Below are 26,274 nucleotides of genomic sequence, written 5' to 3'. Positions count from 1 at the left end.
CCATTACCTGTCACCAAACAAAGCTTCCCATGCCATGTTTGGGCGATATGTAATTGAGTTCCTTATCTAAGTGGCCCCACAGGATACCCAAATGACTCAGTCGGATGCAAAGGTTAAATTGTACCCACCACAGACTTTCAACAAAGCTTTGTGCTGAAGACAACACCTACACAACTCATTGAATATGGAAATGCTGAGCTGGTGCCTACATAGAGCCTTCACATCTCTGTTCCAGAGTCTTTGGTACAGGAATCTACTCTGCACTCTACAAGTTTCCAAAAGAGAAACTAACACCAAGTTATGCACAAACCCTTTATCTGCCATGGTGAACTACATGCAAGATATTCTAGTCTAATGGTGGCGAAAACCTTGTGAGTGTAACCAACCAGTAACTCGTCTGTTTTAAAGTTCACTCCACAAGATAAAAACCATATCAGACACTGCTTGGGTGACCTAGAATCTGAGACTAAGTAGCCCAGAGACCTAGGGTAAAACTAGTGGTCTTAAAAAAATTTAAAAAGTGGGGATAAAATGGCTCCAAATGATATCTCTCTATTCTCACAAGTCAGTGCCTTGTTCAACCACTATTGGAGAATCTTCCTTATGCAGCAGATGGGAACAAGTACAGAGACCCTCAGGTAGATATTACACAGTAATTAGAAGCCTTGGAGCTGAGGGATTCCCATGGAAAATGAGGTGAGAAGAATGTAAATGCCAGAGGAGATACCTAGAAAACAAGGCCCTGTAAATAAACGTGAACAAAACTCATATAAACTCATAGAGATTGAAGCAACATGCACAAGTCATGCTCACATCTGAACCAGATGCTCTGCGAGTTTGTTATAGCTTCCAATTTAGTGTTTTTATGGGATTCCCAAGAATGTGAATGAGTGTGTCTCTGGTGATGAAGCCCTCTCTTGGGCACTTTTCCTTCTGTTTGTCTTGTCTGACTTCCATGTGATAGTTTTGTCTTATCTTACTGTAATCTGTTGTATTTATAACGAATACATGGGTCTAGACCTAGCAGGTAGGATGAAGGTTTACAAGAGAACTGTCAATTATACCTGCTGGGACAGGGAAAATCAGTTTGATCCAATGGGTGTATTAATCACTCCAGAAGAGATATCATGTTATGGACAGTTGTTCAACAAATCACAGATACAAACAATTGTTTTTGTTTGTTTGTTTGTTTGTTTTAATGTGTGTGTCTGTCTGTGTGTGTGTGTATGTGAGTGTGTGTGTGTGTGTGTGTGTGTGTGTGTGTGTGTGTGTGTGCTTTTCTTTGTTTATAGTTTGGTGTTTTCTTTTGTCTATTTTTGTTGGTGGTATTGACTGTCACAAAATGATCTCTAAGCTACTATTATTAATATTCTCTGAAATTTCTTGAGCCAGGACATCAAAATCAACATTGCTCTCAGAACCACTCTCTTCCACATTTTACCACTATGGCCCCTTAAGTCCCATGTATAGTATTCAGCTTCTTTTCTAATGTAAAGTCCAAAGTCTACATTTTGCCAACAAGCAGCCTGGTCGGACTGTCCCAGATATATCCCATTCCCTGATACCAACTTTTGTTTTAGTTAGTGTTCTATTGCTATGATTAGAAACCATGACCATGGCAACTTTAATAAGAAAAACATTTAATTGGGGATGGATTAGAGGTTCTGAAGTTTATTCCATTTTCACCATGGTGGAGAGCATAGTGGCATGCAGGGAGTCATGGTGCCAAGGAGGTAGTTGAGAGATGTCCATTTGGATTTGGGGCAGCAGAAAAAGAGAGAGACACTAGTTTGGGCTTTTGGAAACTCAAAGCCCATCCTGAGGTACACACTTCCTCCTAAAAGGCCAAACCTCCTAATCCCTCTCAAATAGTGCCACTCTCCCATGACCAAGAATTCAAATATATGAGCCCAGTGATGTCATTCTTATTAAAATCTCCACAGTGAAGCTGTATTTTGTTTCCTAAGTTTGGCACATTTTGTTGTTGTATTGAGTTTTGGAGTTGTTTCTGTGGAATAACTTAAAAGTTGGATAGGAAGGGAGCAGGAGAGGATCTGGAAAATTTGAGGGGAGGGAGAATATGATGAGAATATATTTGAATTTGAAAATTGTTTTATATATATTTTAAATCTTTAAAACTGTAAAGTTTACAGTATACCTTTTTATAGTGGTTCTCTGGTAGCTTGATTTATCAATGCAGTTGTGGGTTCCTTTTTCTGTTTGAGACATGTTATCATTTGCTATCTTCTTGAATTTGACCCTGAAATCTTCTTCTAGAGATATCTGATTTCCTGGGCTTCCAGAGTATCTCAGAATACAGTCTTGTGCTACAGCATCCTGCTTCATGTGTGGTTCTATGTTTGTATGTGTGGGGATGAGCTCTGAGACAAAAGGGGTGAGACAAGTGCCACATCTGTGTTAAGGTCTCCTGACTGTTGATTTTCAGTACTCAAGGGAAGGGGTGTGCATCACTATAGGGAAGAAAAGATGTGGGCTGTTTTTTTCAGTAATTACAGATATGGATTCCCTCCTTTCAGTAATAATAGACTGTCCTTGTGATAATTTTGGAAGTTGTTGAGTGAAGAAAGCTGGCACCTCCAAGCCTATAGGACTCACTCTTCCTGAAGGAACATAGGGTGTTTTAAGATGCACCACACTGGGGCTTACAAACTTAAGTCATTGGGCATATTTTATTGAGGGGTCTTGGAGGGATCTCTGTGTTTCTGGCGATTGTGGCTTTTTCCCAGAAAGGGTAGTAAAGCAGGTCCTCAGACAGAGGGTTATGTGGCTTTACTGCTGATGGAGGAAAAACAACACATGGTGATTTTTGAATTCTGTGTAGTTTAGAAGAGTACTGTTTCCCTCAGAAATAGTGGCTCAGGAGTTAGTCAGACATAAGATGCTTGCACTTTCTGAGCTCCATGGGGGGAATCACCCAATGCAGGTTCAGACCAGAGCACATTTCTTAGACTTGCATATCTCCAAACAGACATGAATGATACAAGAACTTGGACTGGACTATACATACTCCTGACACTTTTCCCACCCAGGTTTAACTTGTTCAGATTTTTCCTCACAGGAAACCTACCTGAGATGTGGAGTAAAGAAGCACGGTTCCTCGAGGAAGAGATCTCCTGCCTTGTTCCTGCTGACCCTCTAGGTACAACTAACCAGAGCAGTCAGTGCCCACCAAATGCACACAAAATAGGTGGGACAAATGAGGTGAGAATGGGGTTTTTACTCTATGTTGTACTTCATATGGTGGGTGTGGCCTGTAAATATTCCCATCTAAACTCCTGGCACTGCCTACTTTAGGATCAACTGACATACTGAAAAAGTAGCTTTCCCTTTTGTCCACATAACATTAATCAACATTCTCCTGTGTAGTCTTTCATCTAAACAGATGATCCCCATGTTGAAGCTCTCCATTTCAAATGCCCCTCAGTCTCTGCCTTCCAAGTTGTCCAATTTGGGGACACTCTAAGAAGCTAAACATTATTAGGTTATTAAAAAGGAGCTGCTAAACTTACAAAAAATAATCTTCCATATGTCTCTTTGTATAAAAGACCCAAGACTTGGAACCAGGTGTCCCTCTGATAATTATATTTATGCCAATAATGTTAAAAAGTATCCACATGATCTAGAGTATCTTGTAGTCTGACTAAGTTTCCTCCAAATGTAGGAAGTACTCATTGACCTCTGTAACATATCGCCACCAAGTTGACCAAGTGCTGTTTGGGTTGATTGATGCTGCTTGGGTATTCCACACCCCGCTGTTACAAGATGAGAGAGAAGTGTCTTGGGGCAGGCAGACTAAAGGATATGCTGGTGGACTATCACATAACCCTTTCTCCATTTCCTCTCATTTACTTTCTGCCACTTTCTATTCCCTTAAGTATTGTGACTATTCTCATAGGGTCTCTACTGTGAATGAAGCTCCCAGAATTAAGCAACTAACTGAAGCTCACAAAATAAGCAATGACAGAGTTGTTGATTCACTCACCAGTTGAACTGAAAGCACGATGTATATTTAGTCTATTTACTGACAATTAGTTTGGCTGAAGTCAAGAATATGTACTGAAATAACAGAATATGACATAATTTTCACAGTCCCATAGAGTCTCCTTCAATTTTTCTGGTTGCTGCAATAAATCACCTACACTGGAGTGATGACTCAGCTGTTAAGAGCTGATGACTCAGCTCTTGCAGAGCACCTGGTTTTGTTTTCCAACACCAAGTTGTCAGCTCACAACTTTCTGTAACTCCAGATATAGGTGATCAGATCCCTCTTATGACTTTTGTAGTGCACTGCATGCACATTTGAACAGTACAACACACCACAGCACACTGTTACCTCATTCAGGCATATTGTATGGTGACAGTGCCAGCAAGGCATGCATGGCACACACATCAACATAAAATTAAACAGATTATTATTTTAAAAGCCTGTATATTAGATATCAATACCAAAACAGTGATGATGGAAATTAAAAGTAAAATGAAAAGGAAAGAGATTTCAACTATACCTTCATATCTTTCTCCAGAATCTAAGCCAGTGTCTCTGCCTGACCCTTCACTGAACAGACCCTTTTAAACCAAGATGATCTGATCCAAGTCACACATACAGTGCCTTGACTAGTGTGTCCACCAGTACATGAGCTACAACCAATCTCTATGCTTCTACCAAAAACTAGTATGCCTAAATAAAGTCTCCTTCCATGCTATGTCCATAATCTGCACACAAACAGATCTACCCCTACTCCATTTGGGGTCAGAAAGAATACCCTGCAGACTAACCCAGTCCCCAATATAAATCTAAATTCACTCCAAATGAGCCCATTTCCAACCTCTAGGATTGACCTACCATCACCTAATTCCTTCTGGCCCCAATTTGTTCTGCCCATATCAGAAGTCCACATGCCCACATCTCATTGAGAAACTTCAAAAGGTATGAAAGAACAAGCCATTATCTACCCTTGAAAACCTGCCAGTCCTGTAGAAATGTTAGCCAATGTGAATGGCTTTTATGAAACCTGGGGTCAGAATGTAAGAGGATAATCCTAAACACCAACAAGTAACTCAGGGAGTTTAAAGAGACACAGCAAAACAGCTCAATGAAATTAAGAGAAAGAACTTCAGGAGAATGAATAAATGCAAGATCCTTCCATTTTCTGGTAACTTCTTTTATTTCTTTCTTTAAAGACACAAATTCTTATGGTACAGGTCTTTCACTTTTTTTGTACAATGACCTCAAGGTATTTTGCGTTTGGGGCAATTGTTAAGACTAATGTTTCTCTGAATTCTTTCTCAGAATATTTATCATCTGTATATAGTAAGGCTACTGATTTTTTTTAGTTAATTTCGTATCCTGCCAATTTGCTGAAGGTGTGTGTCAGCTGTAGGAATTCCCTGGTAGTTTTTTGGATCACTTAGTTAGACTATCATATCATCTGCAAAGAGTGAAAGTTTGAGTTCTTCCTTTCCAATTTGTATTCCCTTGATCTACTTTTGTTTTCTTATTGCTCTAGTTAGAACTTCAAGGACAATATTGAAGAGGTATGGAGAGAGTGGACAGCCTTGTTTTGTCCCTGATTTTAGAGGAATCATGCTGAGTTTCTATCCATTTAGTTTGATGTTACCTGTTGGCTGGCTGTATATTTTTTTTATTATGTTTAGGTATGTTCCTGTTATCCATGATCTCTCCAAATTCTTTATACTGAAGGGGTGTTGGATTTTGTCAAAGGCTTTTTCAGCATCTAGTAAAATGAGCATGTGTTTTTTCTTTCTCAGTCTGTTTAAATGGTGGATTACATTGATGGATTTTTGCATGTTGAAAAATCCTTGAATCACTGCTTTGAATCCTACGTGATTATGGTGGATGATTTTTCTGATGTATTCTTGGATTTGATTTGCCAGTATTTTATTGAGTTTTTTTTGCATCTATGTGCATAAGGGATATTGGTCTGTAGTTCTCTTTCTTAGCTATGTCTTTGTGTGGCTTGGGTATCAAAGTTATGCAAGCCTCGTAAAAAGATTATGGCAATTACCTTTCTTTTTCTATTGTGTGGAATACTATGAGGAGAATTAGTATTATCTGTACCTTGAATTTCTGTTAGAATTTTGCACTGAAGCCATCTGGCCCTGGGCTTTTTTGTTGGGAGAAATTTGGTATATGCTTCTATTTCATTAGGGTTTATATATGTCTATTTAAGTTGCTTATCTGTTCATGATTTCATTTTGGTAAGTGAAATATATACAGAAAATTGTCCATTTCCTTTAGATTTTCAAATTTTAAGGAATACAGGTTTTCAAAGTATGACCTGATGATTCTCTGTATTTCCTTAGTGTCTCCTGTTATGTCCCCCTTTTCATTCCTGATTCTATTAATTTGCATGCTCACTCTCTTCCTTTTGGTAATTTTGGATAAAGCTTTGTCTATCTTGTCAATTTTCTCGAAGAATCGACTCTTAGTTATATTTGTTCTTTTATTATTCTCCTAGTTCCCACTTTATTAATTTCAGCCTGCAGTTTGATTATTTCTTGGTAGGTGCTCCTCTGGGGTGCATTGGCTTCTTTGTGTTCTAGAGCTTTCAGTTGTGCTGTTAACTGTCTAGTGTTATTATTCTCCAGTTTCTTCATGTGGGCACTTAGCGCTATGAAATTTCCTCTTAGCACAGCTTTCAGACTGTCCAATAGGTTTGGGTATACTGTGCATTCATTTTCATTGAAATCTAGCAAGTCTTTATTTCTTCTTTATTTCTTTCTTTACCCAGTTGAGCATTGCTCAATTTCCATGAGTTTTTATGTTTTCTGCAATTTGTGTTGTTGTTGAATTCTAACTTTTATTTTGGTGATCCCTTAGGATACAGGGGTTTATTCCAATTTTTTTTTATCTGTTGAGGTTTGCTTTGTTGCTGAGTATGTGGTGAATTTTAAAGAAGGTTCCATGTGGCACTAAGAAGAAAGAATATTCTTTTGTGTTTTGATGGAATGTTCTATAGATGTCTGTTAAACCCAATAGTGTCATAATTTCTGTTAGTTCCTTTGTTTCTTTTTTAAGGTTGTGTCTGGTAGTACTGTCTAGTGGTGAGAGTGGGGTGTTGAAGTCCCACAATCTAAGTATTTGGAAATATATGGAGATCTACAAAGATGATGCCAACGAACAACCTAAACAACAGAGGAGAGGCTACCTCTAATGCCCTACTGTGATAATAAGATTGATGACTGACTTATATACTATCCTATAGACTTCATCCAGCAGCTGGTGGAAGAAGAAACAGACACACACAGCTAAACACTGAACAGAACTGGAGTCGAGTTTCAGAAAAGGAGTCGTGATGAGCAAAGTGGTCCAGAAATGGCTGGGGTAACCTACCATAAACAGCTGACCTGAAAAAGGTGGAGTTCTTGTTCCCCAGTCTGATAGCTGGGATACCAGCATGGGACCGATCGAGACCCCAGGAAAGTGAGTGTCATTGAGGAGGCCTCAGAAATCTATGGGGCCCCTTGTACCCTTGTAGTAGATCATTCCTTATCCCTAGCATAGGTATGGACTTTGGGAGCCCATTCCAAAGAGAGGAATACTCCCTGAGCCAAGACACACAGATGTGGGCCTACACCCTATCCCAAAGGATATGACAGAATCTGAAGACCCCCTATGGAAGGCCTCGTGCTCCCTGGGAACGAGAAAGGGTATGGGATAGGTAGGTTTTTAGTTGGCAGGACAGGAGAGGAGGGGAGGGAGAGGGAACTGGGTCTAATATGTGAAACAATCTGATTTCTAAATCAAATAAATAATGGAAAAAAGAATTAATAGATGCTTTAGTGATGAACAAGAAAACATAAGCATAAGGCTGATGGAAATGATGAAGAAAACTCAGGATTTGAATGAAAAATTCATCCAGGAGAAATAAACACTGGAGAGGAATAAATGAAGCTGAAATTTAGACATAATTGAAAAAAATTAAGAACCAAACTAGAAACCTCAAAGGAAAACCTTGTAAGTAGAATGTATCAAGCAGAGATAGGATCCCAATATTAGAAGAAAAACTAGAGTACCTAGACTAAATAAGGAAGGCATACATATATAAAAATCAACACAAAAGAAACGAATTCTACAAAAATTAGAAAATAAGAAGGAACCTACATGAAATGTGGAATAGCTCGAAGAAACCAATATTGTAATTATAGGCAAAGAGGAGGGAGAAGAATCCAAGGTCAATGACACAGACTATATCTTCAACAAGATCATAGAAGAAAACTTTGCCAAACTAAAGAAATAGATTCATAACCATTTACAAGATGCATACTAATCTCTAAACAGATAGGACCAGGAAATAAATCACTAACTACCCATCAAAACACTAAATGTACAAAACCAAGAAAAGATTAGAAAATCACAAGGGAAAAGACAGACTCACATATAAAGGCAGAATCATTACTATAATACCTGACTTCTAAATGGAATCTCTGAAATACACAAGGACCTGGATTGCTGTTCTACATGGCTGAGATACCACTGATGCCAGCTGAAACTACAATACTCAGAAAAACTAACAATCACAACTGAAGGAATGGAAAAAAAATTCCATGATGTAACAAAACTTAAACTATTTGTTCATTTATTTATTTTCTTTATTGAAAATATATTCTTTTCTCATACAATATATCCTGATTATAGTATCCCTCCCTCTACTCCTCCCAGTTACTTACCACCTTCAGTCCCCTCCAGATCTATTCTTTCTGTCTCTCATTAGAAATGAAAAGGCTTCTAAGACCTAACAACCAAACATGGCAAAGCAAAATATATTAAGATGAAGCTTAAACAATCATGTTGAAGTTGGACATGGCAACCTAACTGGAGAAAAAGGGTCCAAAGTGCAGGCAAACAACAGAGATCTGCTTGTTCTCACTGTCATGAGTCCTATAATACATGAAGCCAATAACTATTGTGTACACACAGACACACACACACACACACACACACACACACACACACACACACACACACACACACACACACACACATATATAGTATATATATATATATATATATGCACATACATTGCATACAAGACCTAATACAACCATGTAGGGATATTGCTTGCTTCATCAGTCTCTGGGAGTTCTTTGCTTAGGTGATTCAGAGGGCCATGTTCTCCTGGATGCTTCCATACTCTCTGGCTCTTACAGTCTTTTTACCTCCTCTTTTGTGAGATTCCCTGAGATCTGATGGAAAAGATTTCAAGAGATGTCTGATTTAGTCTCTCTCTCTCTCTCTCTCTCTCTCTCTCTCTCTCTCTCTCTCTCTCACTCAAAAATGTCTGTCTGTTTATCTGCACATCTGTTCTTGTTTGTAATTCTTGTTTGTTCCCACATGCAATTTCCAGAATAGAAGGTATGGTTTTGTTAGAGTAGGTTTGAATATTTTGGAGGAACTCTGCTTCTGTGGGATTGGGATTCAAGGTATCCTATGCTCAAGCTATACCCAGTGTGGTTTAGAAATCTCTTCTCCTTCCCCAGCACCATGTCTGCCTGCATGTCACCGTGCCACCTGCCATGACAATAATGGACTAAATCTCTGAACTGGAAGCTAGCTCAAATTATGTGTTTTCCTTCATAAGTGTTGATATAGTTATATTGTCTCTTCATAGCTTTAGAAATCCTATAAGATGGGTTCCCTGTTTGTGAATAGTTTATGAAGAATGGAAACTGTGGCTTCATTGGAGATGCTATGTCACTAAGAGGAAGCTTGTATGTTTCAAAGCAGATGTGAGCTTTCAGATACTGCTCTGGGCCCAATCATACCTGCTTCATACATGCTTGTACCATGAGCATTCAATAAGCTTCTGAACATGTAAACAAAATCCCAATGAAATGTTTTCTGTTATAAGTCACTGTGGTCATGGTGTCTCTTCCAAGCAAAAGAATGATAACTAAGAAATTGTCCTATTAAGAAAGGTGGCACCAGCACCAATTCTGATTCCATTATATTTATCATTGTTCACAAATCCTGAGCTACTGTTTTCCAGCTTCCTCATCCATGGAGTAGAGAATCCATGTATGCCCAGCAGAAAGAAAGCAGTTTCTGGGCTTCTGAATGCTCATTAGTTTCTCTGTATATTGTTTGTTTGTGTTTCTGAGATGGCTTATCCCTGTGTAGTTCAGAAAGGTCTTGGATTCAAGATCCCAGAGACACCATATTATTGTCTTCCATCAACATACACAGATGGTGACATTGTTTAAATAGTTTGATAATAAAACATTTGAATATTCTCTCTCAGGGTATATTCTTTGCAATTTGAACCACAACTATGTCCTCCCTTACCACCAATTCTCAGATCCCTTAACCCACTACAACACAGTGGTATCTACAACTGTGGAAGCTCCCATTTCACAAGAAATCTGGTGACTCTACAGGTTCCTCTGGTCCCAGCCTGTGTGTCAAGCAGTTCTCAGGTACAGACAATATCCTGAAAGAGATCACAGTTGGTGGGTCCACAGTGAAAACCACATAATTTACCAGATAGGTGAGTGACCCATTCATGGAGGAGAAGCCAGCTGGTGCTTCCTGCTCAGAGAGCAGATGTCAGATTGGGAACATCATCAGGCTGTTTGGGAAAAGTCATGATTGGTATATTACCTGGCCTCAGACACCATGAAGACATGACTGCATTACAGTCCTTTTGGCAATGGATTTCATATCAAGTGAAACTGACTCTGAGACACCCAGACACAGTTTAGCACTTGCATGCAAAAGCCTCTTCATGATTATGAATCTGATGAGAATATGATGCTTCTGCTTTCAAGAGATCAGGGGAAACTTTGTCAAAGCCATCCTATTAAGTATCCAAGAGGTTAATCTTTATGAGCTGTTCTTCAATATGAGGAAGTACTGTGATATGCAACACTTTCTATGGCACGGGAGGCTTAGGTAAGGATTTAAACACACCAGTGCAAGCACTGTCCCACTAGAGATTGTCCATGGCCTGCAAATTTTTTACCAACTGAAGAAGTATAAGCTGTCAGAAACATGGATGGATATCAATGTGTGGTGGATGCTAGGTCAGGCTTTTTTATGAAGACAGCAAGAAGGCATAAATGGTGGCTTCAGTGATAGAACACCTACTCATCCTAAGAGAACCCTAATGTTCTGTTCTGTGTAATGTATACAGAGAATTAAAGGAAGAAGTAAAGAAAGAGGAAGTAAGGGATAAGTAGAGAGAATAGAGGATGAAGAATTACAGAGAAAAGGTAATATTCCTTTCCCCTCGGCCTCCCTGACCTGTGCTCAGTCCTAAGTCCTGCCCAAGATCCCCATCACCCCAGGATCTCTCTGGGCTTGCAGCAGCAGACAGCAAACCTGCCTGCATAGAGTGGAACTGAACAGACAGAAAGGAATTCCTTGAGTCTGGAAATACCTCCTTCTTCCTTCCCCTTCAGCCTGTCTGTCCTCTCCTGAGTCCTAATCCTGCCCAAGGCCCCATCACCCTAGGATCTCTCTGTTCCAGCAGCAGCAGAGATCCAACCTGCCTGCATAGAGTGGAACTGAACAGACAGAAAGGAATTCCTTGAGTCTGGAAATACCTCATTCTTCCTTCCCCTATCTGCTTCCCTGACATCTCCTGAGCCCTACTCCTCCCCAAGTTCCTCATGACCCCAGTATCTCTCTGGGCCTGTGGCTGTAGAGAGTGAACCTGACTGCATAGAGTGGACATGCTCAGACAGGAAAGACCTCGGTGAGTCTGGAAATACCTCAATCTCCCTTCGCCCTCTGCTGCTCAAAAATCTCCAGAGTGAAGAGTCTACCAAGAGAGGCAAGAACATCCATATCTGCAGACATTAAGGTCTTGGCCCACACACACCACTGGGTGACAAGAGGAGATAGAGAGACCCCACCTTCACCCACTAGAATAAGAGATGGGAAGAGGCAGAATAAGAACATATTCAACAGAAAGAGCAATATAACACCACCAGAATATAGGGACACCACACCAGCAAGATCTGAAAAGCACACATGGAGGAAGAAGAAGAGACAGCCCTAAAAACCTACTTCATGAAGATGTTCAAGACCCTTAAAGAGGAAACAAGAAAATCTCTTAAAGAAATAGAAGAAAAAATAACAAAAAATTCAAGAAATAAGTGATTCTCTCAAAGAATCCAAAGGAAAAAAAACAATCAAACAAGTGAAGGAAACACTGGAAACAGTTTAAGGCATGAAAGCTGAAATAGAAACAATAAAGAAAACACAGAATGAGGGGATGCTGGAAACACAAAGGCTGAATAAATGATCAGGATCTAAGGAGGTGAATATAACCAGTAGAATACAAGAGATAGAAGAGAGAATATCAGTTGTTGAAGACTTGCTAGAGGATCTACATCATTGACCAAGGAAAATCTCAAGTCCAACAAATCTCAAACACAAAATATCCAGGAAATAGGGGACACCATGAAAAGGCAGAATCTCAGAATAAACGGTATAGAAGAAAGTGAAAAAATACAGCTCAAAGCTACAGAAAACATTTTCAACAGAATCATAGAGGAAAAGTTCCCCAACCTACAGAAGGATATGCCTAAAAGTGTACAAGAAGCCTACAGAACACCTAATAGACAGGACAACAAAAAGAACTCCCCTCGGCATATAATAATCAAAACACCAAATGTACAGAATAAAGAGAAAATATTAAGAGCAGCAAAGAAAAATGTTCAAGTAAAGTATAAAGGCACACCTATCAGAACCACACCTGACTTCTCAATGGAAACTTTGAAAGTCAGAAGGTCCTGAATAGATGTCCTACAAACACTAAGGGAATATGGATGCCAACTCATACTACTATACCCAGACAAGTTTTCAATCAATATAGATGGAGAAAACAAGATATTCCATGACAAAACCAGATTTAAACAATACATATCCACAAATCCAGCATTATAGAAGGTCCTAGAGGGAAAACTCCAACCCAAGGAAGATAAAAAAGTACATATGTAATAAATAATCCAACTTTACCAAACAAGAAAAGAAACAAGAGGGCAAAATCCAGACACAATGACACCACCACCAACAAATCCAAATCAATCAAGAACCAACAATCACTGCACATTAATATCCCTCAATGTCAATGGTTTTAACCTGCCTATAAAATGATACAGGTTAACAGAATGGATACGAAGAGAGAATCCAACCTTCTGCTGTATACAAGAAACATACCTCAACTCCAGAGACAGGCATTAAATCAGAGTAAAGGGTTGGGAAAAGATAAAAAGTTTAAATCGACCTACAAACACTAATGAAATAGAAGCAGTCATCAAAAGCCTCCCAACGAAAAAAATCCCGGGGTCAGATAGCTTCACTGCAGAATTCTACCAGAAATTCAAACAAGAGCTAATACCAGTACTGCACAATTGTTCCACACAATAGAAGCAGAAGGGATATTGCCAAACTCCTTTTAAAGGCTACAATCACTTTGATAATCAAGTCACACAAACACAACTAAAAAAGAGAACTACAGACCAATATCCCTCATGAACATCTATGGAAAAATACTCAACAAAATATTGGTGAATCGAATCCAAGAACACATCAGAAAAATCATCCAATATGATCAAGTAGGCTTCATCACAGGGATGCAAGTATGGTTCAAAATGAAAATCTATCAATGTAATCCACCATATAAACAAACTGAAAAAGAAAAACCACATGATCATCTCACTAGATGCTGAAAAATCCTTTAAAAAAATCCAACATCCCTTCATGATAAAGATCTTGGAGAGAATAGGAATAACAGGAACATATCTAAACATGATAAAAGCAATATACAACAAACCAACAGCCAACATCAAAGTAAATGGAGAGAAACTCAAATTGATTCCTCTAAAATCAGGAACAAGACAAGACTGTCCATTCTCTCCATGTCTTTTCAATATTGTTCTTGAAGTTCTAGCTAGAGCAATAAGACAAGAAAAGGAGATCAAAGGGATAAAAATTGGAAAGATGTCAAACTTTCACTCTTTACAGATGATATGATCGTCCACATAAGTGTCCCAACAAACTCTCTCAGGGAAATCCTACAGCTGATATACACCTTCAGCAAAGTAACAGGATACAAAATTAACTGAAAAAATCAGTAGTCCTACTATATTCAGATGATAAATGCAATGAGAAATAAATCAGAGAAACATCACCCTTCACAATATCCACAAGCAACATAAAATATCTTGGGATAACACTAACCAAAAATGTGAAAGACCTGTATAGTAAGAATTTGAATCTTTATCGAAAGAAATTAAGAAGAAACCAGAAAATGGAAAGATCTGTCATGGTCTTGGATAGGTAGAATCACTATAGTAAAAATGTCAATCTTGCCAAAAGTAGTCTACAGATTCAACGTGATACCCATCAAAATCCCAACACAGTACTTCACAGACCTTGAAAGAAGAATATTCAACTTTATATGGAAAAAGAAAATACCCAGGATAGCCAAGAGAACTCTGTATAATAAAGGATCTTCTGGAGGCATCACCATCCCTTACTTCAAGCTCGATTATAGAGCCATAGTTCTGTAAACAGCTTGGTATTGGCACAAAAATAGACAGACAGATCAACGGAATCGAATTGGAATTCCTGATATTAACCCACACACCTATGAACACCTTGTTTTTGAAAAGCTGCCAAATCTATACAATGGAAAAAAGATACCATCTTCAACAAATGGTGCTGAGACAACTGGATTCGGACATGCAGAAGATTGCAGATAGATCCATATCTGTCACCATGCACAAAACTTAAGTGCAAATGGATCAAAGATCTCAACATAAATCCAGCCACACTGAATCTTCTAGAAGAGAAAATGGAAGATACCCTTGAACGAATTGGCACAGGAGACCACTTCCTTAACATTAAAACAGTAGCACAGACATTGAGATCCACAATTAATAAATGGGACCTCCTGAAACTGAGACGCTTCTGTAAGGCAAAGGACACAGTCAGTAAGACAAAACGATAGTGGACAGAAGGGGAAAAGATCTTCAACAACCCCACATCTGACAGAGGGCTAAATTCCAAAATATACAAGAACACAAGAAGCTAACCACCAAAACACCAAACAATGAAATTAAAAATGGTGTGCAGAACTAAATAGAGAATTCTCAACAGAGGAATCTGAAATGGCTGAAAGACACTTAAAAAAGTGCTCAAAATCCTTGGCCATCAGAGAAATGCAACTCAAAACAATTCTGAGATACCATCTTATACCGGCCAGAATGGCTAAGCTGAAAAACACCAATGACAATCTATGCTGGAGAGGATGTGGAGAAAAACTAACACTTCTCCATTGTTGGTGGGAGTTCAAACTTGGAACACCACTTTGGAAATCAATATGGCTGTCGCTTAGAAGAATGGGGATAAGTCTACCTCAAGATCCACCAATTCTTCTCTTGTGCATATACCCAAATAATGCAGGTTCATACAGCAAGGACATATATTCAAACGTCTTCATAGAAGCATTGTTAGTAACAGCCAGAACCTAGAAGCAACCTAGATGCCCCTCAACAGAAGATGTATAGAGAAAATATGGTACATTTATACAATGGAGTCTTACTCAGTAGAAAAAAGCAATGGAATCTTGAAATTCGCAGGCACATGGATGGAACTAGAATCAACCATCCTGAGTGTGGTAACCCAGTCACAACAAGACAAACATGTTATGTAGTCACTCATATATGAATTTTAGACATAGAGCAAAGGATTACCAGCCTACAATCCTCTTCACCAAAGAAACTAGAAAACAAGAAGTACTCTAAGTGAAAAATGCATGGACCCAGAGAATGGGAAGGGGCAGGATGTCATGAGCTAATTGGAAGCATGAAGGTAGGGGACAGGGAGCTGCCAGAATGAGAGGAGGAGAAGGGGGAAGGGGAGGAAATGGAGGACCACAAATATATAGGGGCAAGAATAGAAGAGAGCAGGATGAGAGATACCATATCTGAGGGAGCCATTATAGGACTGAGGAGAGATTTGGCACTAGGGAGATTTCCAGAGACCTACATGAATGACACGAACTGACAATCTAGACAATGGTGCAGAGGATAACCTAAATTCCTTTCCCCTATAATGAGATTGATGACTACTTTTTATGTCATCCTAGAGCCCTCATCCAGTGGCTGATGGAAGCAGAGGCAAACATCCATAGATAAATACTGAACTCAACTATAGAACCTAGTTGCAGAGAGGGAGGAATGAAGATCAAAGAGTCGATGTTGCGTCTACCCTTGACCAGCAAGAACGACGCAACACCGAGGAATCTTCTCACAGTTTTACTCGGGAAACTTGATTTACAGGAAGTGGCCCCGAACCCAGGAAGGTGGGGCTTAATATATCCAGCAACTAGCAATCATCTATGCCCAGGTGGCATGCTAGGATAGGTTGTCACCAAGCAGATTTAGAAGGATATGTGGCCTCTCTCCTAATAAGGAGTTGTTTATCACTGAGAGCACTCACCATCGGGCTTGCAGAAGGCGGAAACCGGCGCCATCTTGTAGGCACTCTGCAGCTCCCAACAGTTCCCCCTTTTTTGTTTTAAAATTATAGGAGTAGCAGTATCTATCTGTTGTCAAATTTCAGTTATCTCTGTCTTAGGTTCAACCCCAGTGTCCCTATCTTACCCATCAAAGAGTCACTGTGTCGCTCTCACAGGCTCATGTCTTAGGTCGAAGGAAACACATGTATGCTTATTCTCTCAGCAAAAGGGTAGGTGCCCGTCATTGAGCATGACTGATTCAGATACCCATCACTCACTCAGAAAGGGCGAGACAGATACCTATTTGTCTGTCAGCATGGATAACCGTGCTTGAGGGGATTGTCCTGCTTCCACAGCAGAAAAGACCTGTTCCAACATGGCAGTTTGGGATTTTTGCAACTTCCTGATCCTGCATAGGCACCACAGGCAAACAAAAATGGCTAACAACATCATGGAAAGCATAACCCCCACCCCAGCCCATTCCTTAACTAAATTAAAGCTTGCTTAAGAGTAGTTAAAAGGGTATTGACAGTGGGCAGGCTCAGGCGTGTAGCATTCACAGCAACAATCTGTTGTGTTAAGGTATCTGTCAGGTTCTCGAACTGGTGACTCCAATTTCCCTGAAGGTAGCCACTCAGCTGCCAACTTAAGTTGCTGTTCTCTGTGAAATTATTCGCCAATCTGGAGGTGATACAAAAAGAAGAAAGAGAATGAACACATCCTATGGAAGTTAGGGTTACCAAATCATCTACCTGTTCCTGCAACAGGTCCACTCTTTGGTTCACAGTTAGAATGCCAGCTCTTAAGTGGCCATCAATAGATTTTAAGGTAGTTAATGCTCTGGCTGTTTTTTCTACGACGTCATTGACTGTCTCAGCTTGGACCTGTGCAGCCATGGCAATGGCAGCAGTTGTAGCCGCTGCTGCAGAAAGGGTTATGGCAGTAACCAATGCTGCAGTTATGACAAAATCCTGTTTGGTTCTGATGATTTCCGTAAGGGAAAATGTTCCTGTATCCACTTTAACCGGAATAGGAATATACGTAGGGACCCTCATCACTACTGCTGTATTAGCAGAACCATTCCAACATTGACTAGCAATACAGGAGACGTTAGTTGAATTAAATGAGATCACTTCTTTGGTAGCATTAGTAGCATTAGAGAGCAGAAAGAATAAGGGAGCTTTTAAACATACTGGGCTAGCTGGAACAGGGAAATTATCCAAAGTTTTATGTATTGATAGATTCTTAAGAGAAGGTCCCTTCTCATCCATAGTACCAGAAACATTAAAAAGTCTTATGAGATTCTGGAGAACCGCAAAAGGTTCAAGAGAAGTAATTGCTCCACGCTCATTGGAGAGTACCCATTGAAACCATGGCCAGGTATTTTTACTGCCTGTTCTTTGGGAACCTCCCTGAGTTAGGTTATACTGATACCTGTCAAGAGGGGGAGTAAATTCAAAACCAGGAGCTATCTGTTTAAGTTTGTGGTCCGGACTCTGACAGGGTGTCCAATGAGGAAGATACCCTCGATTGGGTGCACAATAAGGCAAGACTTGTCGAGGGGTGGAGTTCTCTTGACTAAAGCGTGAATTTGAGGGTCGGAACCTCTCCATCAGCATCAGAAGCATGGTAACATTAACATTCTGGGTGCTATTACCGCCTGTACCCAAGCCTGAAGGAGAGCCTGAGAAAACTGCTTATAGAGCCTGTAGCACCATATAACTAAGAATTACCAAGAGGATCAAGCCAATTGCCTATCGAGCCATTTTTCATCCAAAAACATGGATTAGAACTATCAATGAGGGAGAAGCATAATGCCCCATGGAGAGAGATATTAGTGGCTGAATACTGGGCAGTATCAGGATCCAAATTCACACAGGGCAGACCCAAATCATAACTAGTAGAGAAGAAAACAGGCAAAACTTTAGATGCACTATGAACAGGCAAGGGAATTGGCCATGCTTTCGCTATGGCCCACAGGATTTGTTCTTTGGCCTGGATAAGCCACGGAGTTGTCAAGGTCAGCAGCAGGATCTATATCGGAGGCTTCATCTTGTTTGTTGCAATGCCTCGTTAGTCTCTCTGGAATCCACAACGGGTTTTGCTGATCCTGGGGAAACACACAAACAGAACCTCTCACCCATGCTAACACTGGGTCCGGTCCATGGCATAGACCCATAAGGATATCTTTCCATCTTATGTAGCCCTTCTGAGCAGGTGCCTGAGTCTGGTGCCTATTGGCAGCAGAAAGGCCTTGAGAATCCAAATTCAAAAAATTCAGAGTAAAGAGAGCCAAGGATAGTTGTTCCTTTAGTGTTCTACCATGGCCTATTCCCCCTTTTTGTTTTAATAAACATTCTTTCAATGTGCGATAAGCTCTTTCAACTATTCCTTGTCCTTGGGGATTATAAGGTAGGCCATGGTTTAATTGGACCTCCATCTGCTTACAGAAGGAGGTAAAAGAGTGAGCTGTGTATGCAGGGCCATTGTCAGTTTTTAATTGCTGAGGTTTTCCCCAGGCAGCTCATGCCTCAAGGCAATGTCTGATGACATTTTGAGCCTTTTCCCCACTCATAGATGTGGCATGGATGATGCCTGAACAGGTATCCACAGACACGTGGATATATTTAAGAGTTCCGAATCCTGAAAAATGGGTTACATCCATTTGCCAAAGTTTCAGGGGCAATAGCCCTCTGGGATTGACCCCCATGCTAGGGGGGTGCAAAAAAGGTTATGCACTGTTGACAATTCAATACTATTTGTCTAGCCTCCGCTCGGGATAGCTGAAACCTTTGTTGCAAAGTTTTTGCAGATACATGGAATTGTTTGTGAAATTGCTGCGCCCGCTCTACAGGGAAAGCAAAAAAATACATATTCCCCTCTAGTACAGTGATCTATGATCTCATTGCCTTTTGATAGAAGTCCAGGCAAGTTGGTATGAGCTCTAATATGTTGTATAAAAAATTTCTGATCACGATGCCAGATCAACTTTTGCAACTCCTGTAAGAGTTTGCAAACTGTACTATTAGGTTTGATAGGTCTTGCAACCTCCAGGGCCTTAACAGCATTCACAACATATGCCGAATCAGAAATCAGATTAAAGGGGAACGGGAAATTTCTAAACATTTCAAGGACAATTTTACATTCAATAATCTGGGGGGAACCAGGCTGATATTGAAATTGCACTGGATCCTGATGCTCTATCATATCATCTCCACAGCCTGTCTTGGATCCATCAGTGAAAATGTTTGGGGCTCCAGCAATAGGAGCAGATGCAGTCATTTTAGGAAAAATGACCGGATGTTCTTTAAAAAATGACTTTAGAAGGTGTTTTGGGTAAGGATTGTCTATTTCTCCTGAAAACCTGCAGCGCAGAATGGCCCAATCATCCACAGTTCCACAAAGGATCTTAACTTGTTGAGCAGTATATGGGATTATGATCTTATTTGGTAGTCTCCCAAAATATTGAATGCATTGCTGTATCCCATTTTGAGCCAAGTCAGCAACCGCTGCAGGATAGTATTCAATAGTCTTTCCTGGGGAGGATTTAGAATATATCTATAGTAATGGACCATCTTGCCACAGCAAAGCTGTAGGCTGGGAGAATGTTGAGAGCACACACAAAAGAATATCCATGTGTTCTATTAGGCGCTTAAGGCTGGCATTTTTTAAATCTGTCTCCACTTTCTTTAAAGCTTCTCTGGCTTCAGCGGTTAACTGCCTAGGTGAATCTAACGCTGAATCACCATTGAGAATATTATACAATGGTTTCAACTCATAAATAGGTAATTTTAAATAACACCTTATCCAATTTATATCTCCCAACAACTTCTGAAAATCAAGAGTTTTTAAATTATCTTTTCTAATCTCTATCTTCTGTGGAATAACTGTATGAGGGAGAATCTTAGCCCCTAGATAGTTAATAACAGTGTCCTTTTGTACCTTTTCTGAGGCTATGACTAAATTACGAAACTCAAGCAATTTTACCAAATTTATATATGCCTTATTGAGCGTTTTACCATCCTTGGCAGCCAATAAAATATCATCCATGTAATGAACACATCTAATCTTTGGAAAGTCCACTCACAAAGGGGCAATAGCTTCTGCAACAAACAACTGACACATAGTAGGACTATTGGCCATCCCCTGTGGCAACACTATCCATTCATACCTTAGATCAGGCTCTTCATGATTACAAAGGGAAATGCAAAGCGCCCTGAATCCTTGGCACACAAAGGTATGGAAAAGAAACAGTCTTTAATATCTATAGAGATGATAGGCCATGATGCATGTAAAGAGGTTAAAAGTGGAAGACCACGTTGCACAGGGCCCATAATTTGCATCTGCTGATTAATAGCTCTAAGATCATGGAGCAATCTCCATTTACCAGATTTTTTCTTAATGACAAAATTAGGAGTATTCCATGGAGACACAGAGGATTTTATATGCCCCAGATCCAGCTGCTCCTGCACTAGAGTCCTAGCAGCCTCTAATTTTTCAGAGGAAAGTGGCCACTGAGGAACCCATACTGGTTCCTCTGTTTTCCAGGTAATAGGAATACCTTCCCCAGTGGCCCCTAGGAAAAACCCAGACCTAGATTCTTTGGCCTTTGTTGTGGGAGAATAGGACTAGTTCAACCCTGCAGATGTTTTCCGAGGCCCCGACCTGGGATGTATCCCATTCGTTTCATGATGTCTCGAGATGTTTCTGAGTATTCATTTGTGAGCTTCAAACCCATATCTTTCAACAAATCTCTTCCCCATAGTGAAATTGGTAAGTCTAACACATGGTCCCTGAATGCCCTTCCTGATCTTTCCAAGGCAATTATCCGGCACTCATGTCAGGGGCCTTAGCATAGCCCAAGCCTTGTAAAGTTTGGGAAGAGACCTGTATAGGCCAGCCAGAGGGCCAATCTTTAGTGGCTATGATGCTCTTATCAGCTCCAGAATCTAGTAAGCCTAGGATTTTCTTACCATCCACTATTAACTTAAGGGTCGGATGTTGATCGAGGTCTAAAGCTAGGAAGGTTAAGTTCAAACCAGTGGAACCAAAGCCTCCCTCTCCTCTCTCTCTGGTTTGAGCTGGAAACTTATCATGTAAACTTGGCAAAAGCAGTAGCTGTGCTATCCTGTCTCCAGGAGAAATGGCTGTAATCCCTCTAGGAGATTCTACCATGATCTTTACTACACCCATATAATCAGGATCTATAACCCAGGATGTACTCGTAGACCTTTCAAGGCCGCAGATGATCTTCCTATAAGCAGGCCTACTGTGCCAGGCTCAAGGGGTCCCTTAAAATCCGTGTCAATGAGCTGGACCCCCATTCTGGGAGTTAATACGAGTCTGGTGGTGGAGCATAAGTCCAGCCCCACGGAGCCTGTAGTGGCTCTCCTCGGTCTCTCGGATGTCAAAGAGAGGGCCAGGTTTCGGGACTCTGCTCCTGGTTCTGATCCTCCATGGCCCCATATATTTGTGGGCCCTGGCGTCGTGGGCCCCCACCGTCTGTTTTTTGGACTAGCTCCTCCATACCCCTGAACAAGAGGCTGTCCATTGATGTCTTTTAGTGATCTACAATCCTTAGCCCATTGGTTTCCTTTTCAACATCTAAGGCATAAGCCAGGTTGCTTAGGGCGCAGGGTAGAATTATTGTCTGTAGTATTTCCTCTTTCTGGGCATTACCTTTTCAAGTGCCCTTGCTTGCCACATTTAAAGCAAGCTCCTGAACTTCTGCCTTTCTTAGTTAATTGCATCACAGCAGCTGCTAGGCCAGCATTGGTGAGTGGGCCTCCTAACTCCCTACAGACCTTCATCCAGACTTCAAGGCCTTTACCTTTATATGGAGTTATTGCAGCCCTACACTCCTTTATACATTGTTCATAAACCAGCTGTTTGATCAATGGCATAGTAGCATCTGGATCCCCAAACACTCATGCTGCAGCTTCTACCATTCTTGCCACAAAGTCTGAAAAGAGTTCCATAGGGCCTTGTAATATCTTTGTAAGATTTCCACTGACCTCACCTCTGTTGTGCAGAGACCTCCAAGCCCTAATGGCTATATGGTTAATCTGATCATACACTTGAGGGGGGTATCCTGTTAGTTGCTGTGCAAAAGTCCTTGACTAAGAAGCATGTCCACATCCCAGGCTGGAATACCAGCCGCTCGGTTAGCCGCACCTTGATCATTGGCAAATTCAATTTGGAAAGCCCTCCAATCCAAATATTGTCCTGGCGATAAACAAGCTCTTACCAAATTCAGCCAGTCGCCAGGTGTCATACAGAAGCAATTGAGTGCTTCTACCTGAGCAACTGTAAAAGCTGCCATCACCCCATAGGTGCGTACCGACTCTGCCAGAGCCTTGACTATTTTAAAGTCGAGCAGTTCATGATGTTTCTGTTGGTTACCATACATGAAAACTGGATAAGCCAGTGGTCGAGCAATCCGGAACTCAGTGCGAACAGTACGCCACACTTCTGGACAGAAGGTGGAGCAACCAGGAACTCCTACTTCCTCTTGTGAGAAGTAGCAGGGAGGAGCAGTAGGGCGGTGCCCTTGCTTTACAGTCGCCATTTTAGGGCGCTGTTTTTCTGGTACTTTTAAGGAATGCTTTTCCATGAGCTCAATAATCTCCCCCTCCTCACCCTCCGTGAGGTCCTCATCCTCATATATATCGTCCTCTGATTCTGAATCCTCTCCTGGTTCTTTTATCTCCTTCTTCAACTCTCCTAGATAAGGATAGACTCACTTCTTATTCCCTTTCAGTTTTTCCTTTCCAGCCTCACTTTCTGACTGTTCTGATCTTTCTTCTTGAAGCATTTCAAATGCAGCTTGTCCATTCGCTTTCTTATTTCCCTCTTGATCCTCTAGACAGCTGCCTATTAGTCACCATACCGGCCGAACACATGGCTTCAATGTTCCTTGTTCCCAGGCAAAATCCAGGTCTTTCCCTAACTTATCCCAACTAGCCTCTGAGAGATTGCCCGAAATCGAGAACCAGGGTGCAATGGCATCGCATTCATTCAGGAACCTCTGCAACGTGGCTTTAGTTAAATTTAATTTTTTAGAATGTAGCAGCTCTTGAAGAGCCAGAAAAATTGGATGTGAATGTGACGATCCCATTGTGCTTTTGTTAAATCTACTCTTTTAGGTTGTGCGCTCTGGAGGCGTGAAGCGAGCTTGTTCATAATTTGATCTAAAAATAATAGCAAAAAAATAAAATCAAAATCTAGACACACATGTATGTTTCCTTTGACCACTGACTAACTATGAGTTTGTGAAAGTCATTTCCCTCTCTTTCCTGGTGACTCATCATTTGTAAAATTAGCAGGTGTTGGATTAGACTATCCTCAAGGCATGAATTTGTGATTTTCAGCCCAATCCATAATAAAAGAAAGTAATTAATGCTCATAAATAAAACACATGAACCCTCTTTTGGAAGAAAAAAATACAGAGAAAAGAAAAGAAATTAAAGAGGCAGAAAGCTGGGGGATGGGGACTAGGGGCATTTCAGACCCTCCATCCTCAACAACATGGGATCAAATGGAGGGGAAAGGAGGTGCAGTACTGAGGAAGTGGGAGTTACTCACCTCCAGGCCTTTTCCCTCTGTCATGCCACATGTCCCTTCACAATGTCCATCTACAGAAGGGTGACGAGTCAGAAGAATTTACTATTTAGTACATATTTCCAGTTTCTTGGCTCCTGTAGCTTTAGTGAATGATAGGGTGGAGAGATTAAGTCCACTCAGGGAGAGGAAGCAGCTGTAGCAGGCCTTTCCTTCTGCTTTCTAATGACTTAGACACCATGTACAGTGCCAGTTCAGACATCTCCTTCTGATTGTTTGTGAAATTTGAGCTAAGCCTCATCACTGCCTCCCTGCCATTTCAATCCATTTCTTTTTCTTTTCCCCAAAGCAATAAACAGATTTCATGAACATTTGAACCATTGGCACTTGTATATGTGCAATTATGACAACCTCCTTGCACACATGAAATGGGTAAATCTTCAGTGTGTTCAATGTGTGATGAAGGGTTAGTCATTTAGCCCAAGGCTGCTGGGTCTGACCAGTGTAATTAATACTTTTCCTGTAGTACCAAGAGCTCTGTGTGCGTTCCAGGAGGAGTTTGACCTTAGGTTTAGAATTTGCAGGAGTTTGTGAGATTTGACCAGATTTCCTATTGAATCACAGACTTGGGGGACAGAGTTTGTACATTCCCACTCTCTTGGAGTTTTCCTGTGACAACAGCAGAGAAAGCAAACTCATTTTGTCTCCTGTCTCATCAAACACTCAGAGATGTGGAGCCTTGAACATTTCACCTTTGCATCATATCCATTGTTCATTAACTGACAAGTAAATGAGCAGCCCACATTCTGTGTTTGTGTCTGTGTGTGTCTGTGTCTGTATGTGTTTGGTTTTGTGTGTAAAGCAAGTATGTCTAGCCATGTTTAGGACAGGATGTAAGACAATGTACATCCACCTGAGCACATTACATTTTCCCCCTTAATCATTAACCATATTTTTGTGTTTTCATTTTTAATGTTGTATGATTTTATATCTGGCACTTCCACATAATCTTGCAAATGGACTTTTCACTCAGCTCTGACCTGAAGAAGGGAGAAGTTGTCTGTGACCTTCCCAGGCATCTTGAGTGAACTTATTATCCATACACTCCCCTCCCTTCCACTCACCTTCTCCCTCATGGAATTGGCCATCAGATTCCTTGATAAGGGATTCCATGACTACTAGTTGGCAGGTCAGGGAAGCAGAATGCTTGTTCATGAACACAGATTCTTGAGATAAAGAAAGAGGCATGGAGTGTGCTGTGATACCTCCCAGATAGCAAGCTGCACTAGAAGAAAGACCTGCATGAAAGAAGAGTGCATTTGGGGGGGGATGATCTCCATGTTGGTTGATCTCTGGTGTAAACCTGTCTCAAGATGTAAAAGACCATGATTCTCAGTTACTTCATTGATATTTCTTCATGAAAAAATGAAACACACGTACAAAGGTGTTTGCAATAGGCAGTGAAGAAGACATATTATGGAAATGCCCTGGGAGAACACCAAGTTTCCCCTAATGCCTGGAAAGACACTGTCTAGACCTGTTGTTTTGCTGGTATCTAGGATCTTTTCTTCAATTGCTCTGTTTTGTGCCAGGCACCTGTGGCTCAGGTCAATCTCAGAAGAACCTGTTCCCCCATGGCATGCCACCTGTCTGTGACAGGCACAGTAAGAAGGCACCAGGTGAGAAGAATGCATGGGGAGACAACACTTCTGGCTTTCCTATCTCTGTTCTGTGGTGTGATATGGGTATGTGCCATGGGTCCTGCTCTTGCCTTGGGTGCACTGGGGTGACCAATTTCTTAAAACCTGATATGTGAGAAGAGGAATTCATCATCTAGGTACAATTTGTTCTCTATAATTCCATATGAAATGGGGCGATTCTTCTCAAAAGTGAACCCCAGAACCTAGATTTATACTGTGGGATAGAATAATCAGAGTTGAGAAATCCCTTCAAATTAGAAAATATATCTACAAGGCCTCAACATGTGAATATTGTATTTTATTTCAGCCCACCAGACAACCTAGAAATATTTCTGATCTACCCAGTGCTTGACATGACATACCCACTGAACAAAGTAAGTCAGATGGGCATCTGCTTTTGTGAAGGAATATGAAAATGATTAAACATGTAAATCACCAACTGATGCACCCCTATGCCCTCCAAAGTGTGGCCTCAAAATGTAGCTTTCTCTTATGAGATT

General features: G+C 40.7%; 1 protein-coding gene across 1 annotated transcript in view; it reads right to left on the bottom strand.

Moving 5' to 3' along the window:
* Positions 1–25,247, bottom strand: part of LOC100772221 (protein Jade-3-like) — a 98,213-nt gene extending 72,966 nt beyond the window's left edge. The window contains 2 exon segments of the mRNA XM_027433943.2: positions 22,762–22,985; positions 25,199–25,247. Coding sequence (XP_027289744.1) covers positions 22,762–22,985; positions 25,199–25,247 — 273 coding nt within the window.
* Between the last annotated feature and the right edge of the window lie 1,027 nt (positions 25,248–26,274).

The sequence above is a fragment of the Cricetulus griseus genome, chromosome X (assembly GCF_003668045.3).
Source record: "Cricetulus griseus strain 17A/GY chromosome X, alternate assembly CriGri-PICRH-1.0, whole genome shotgun sequence".
Taxonomy (NCBI): Eukaryota; Metazoa; Chordata; class Mammalia; order Rodentia; family Cricetidae; genus Cricetulus; species Cricetulus griseus.
This window is presented reverse-complemented; position numbering and strand designations above follow the sequence as displayed.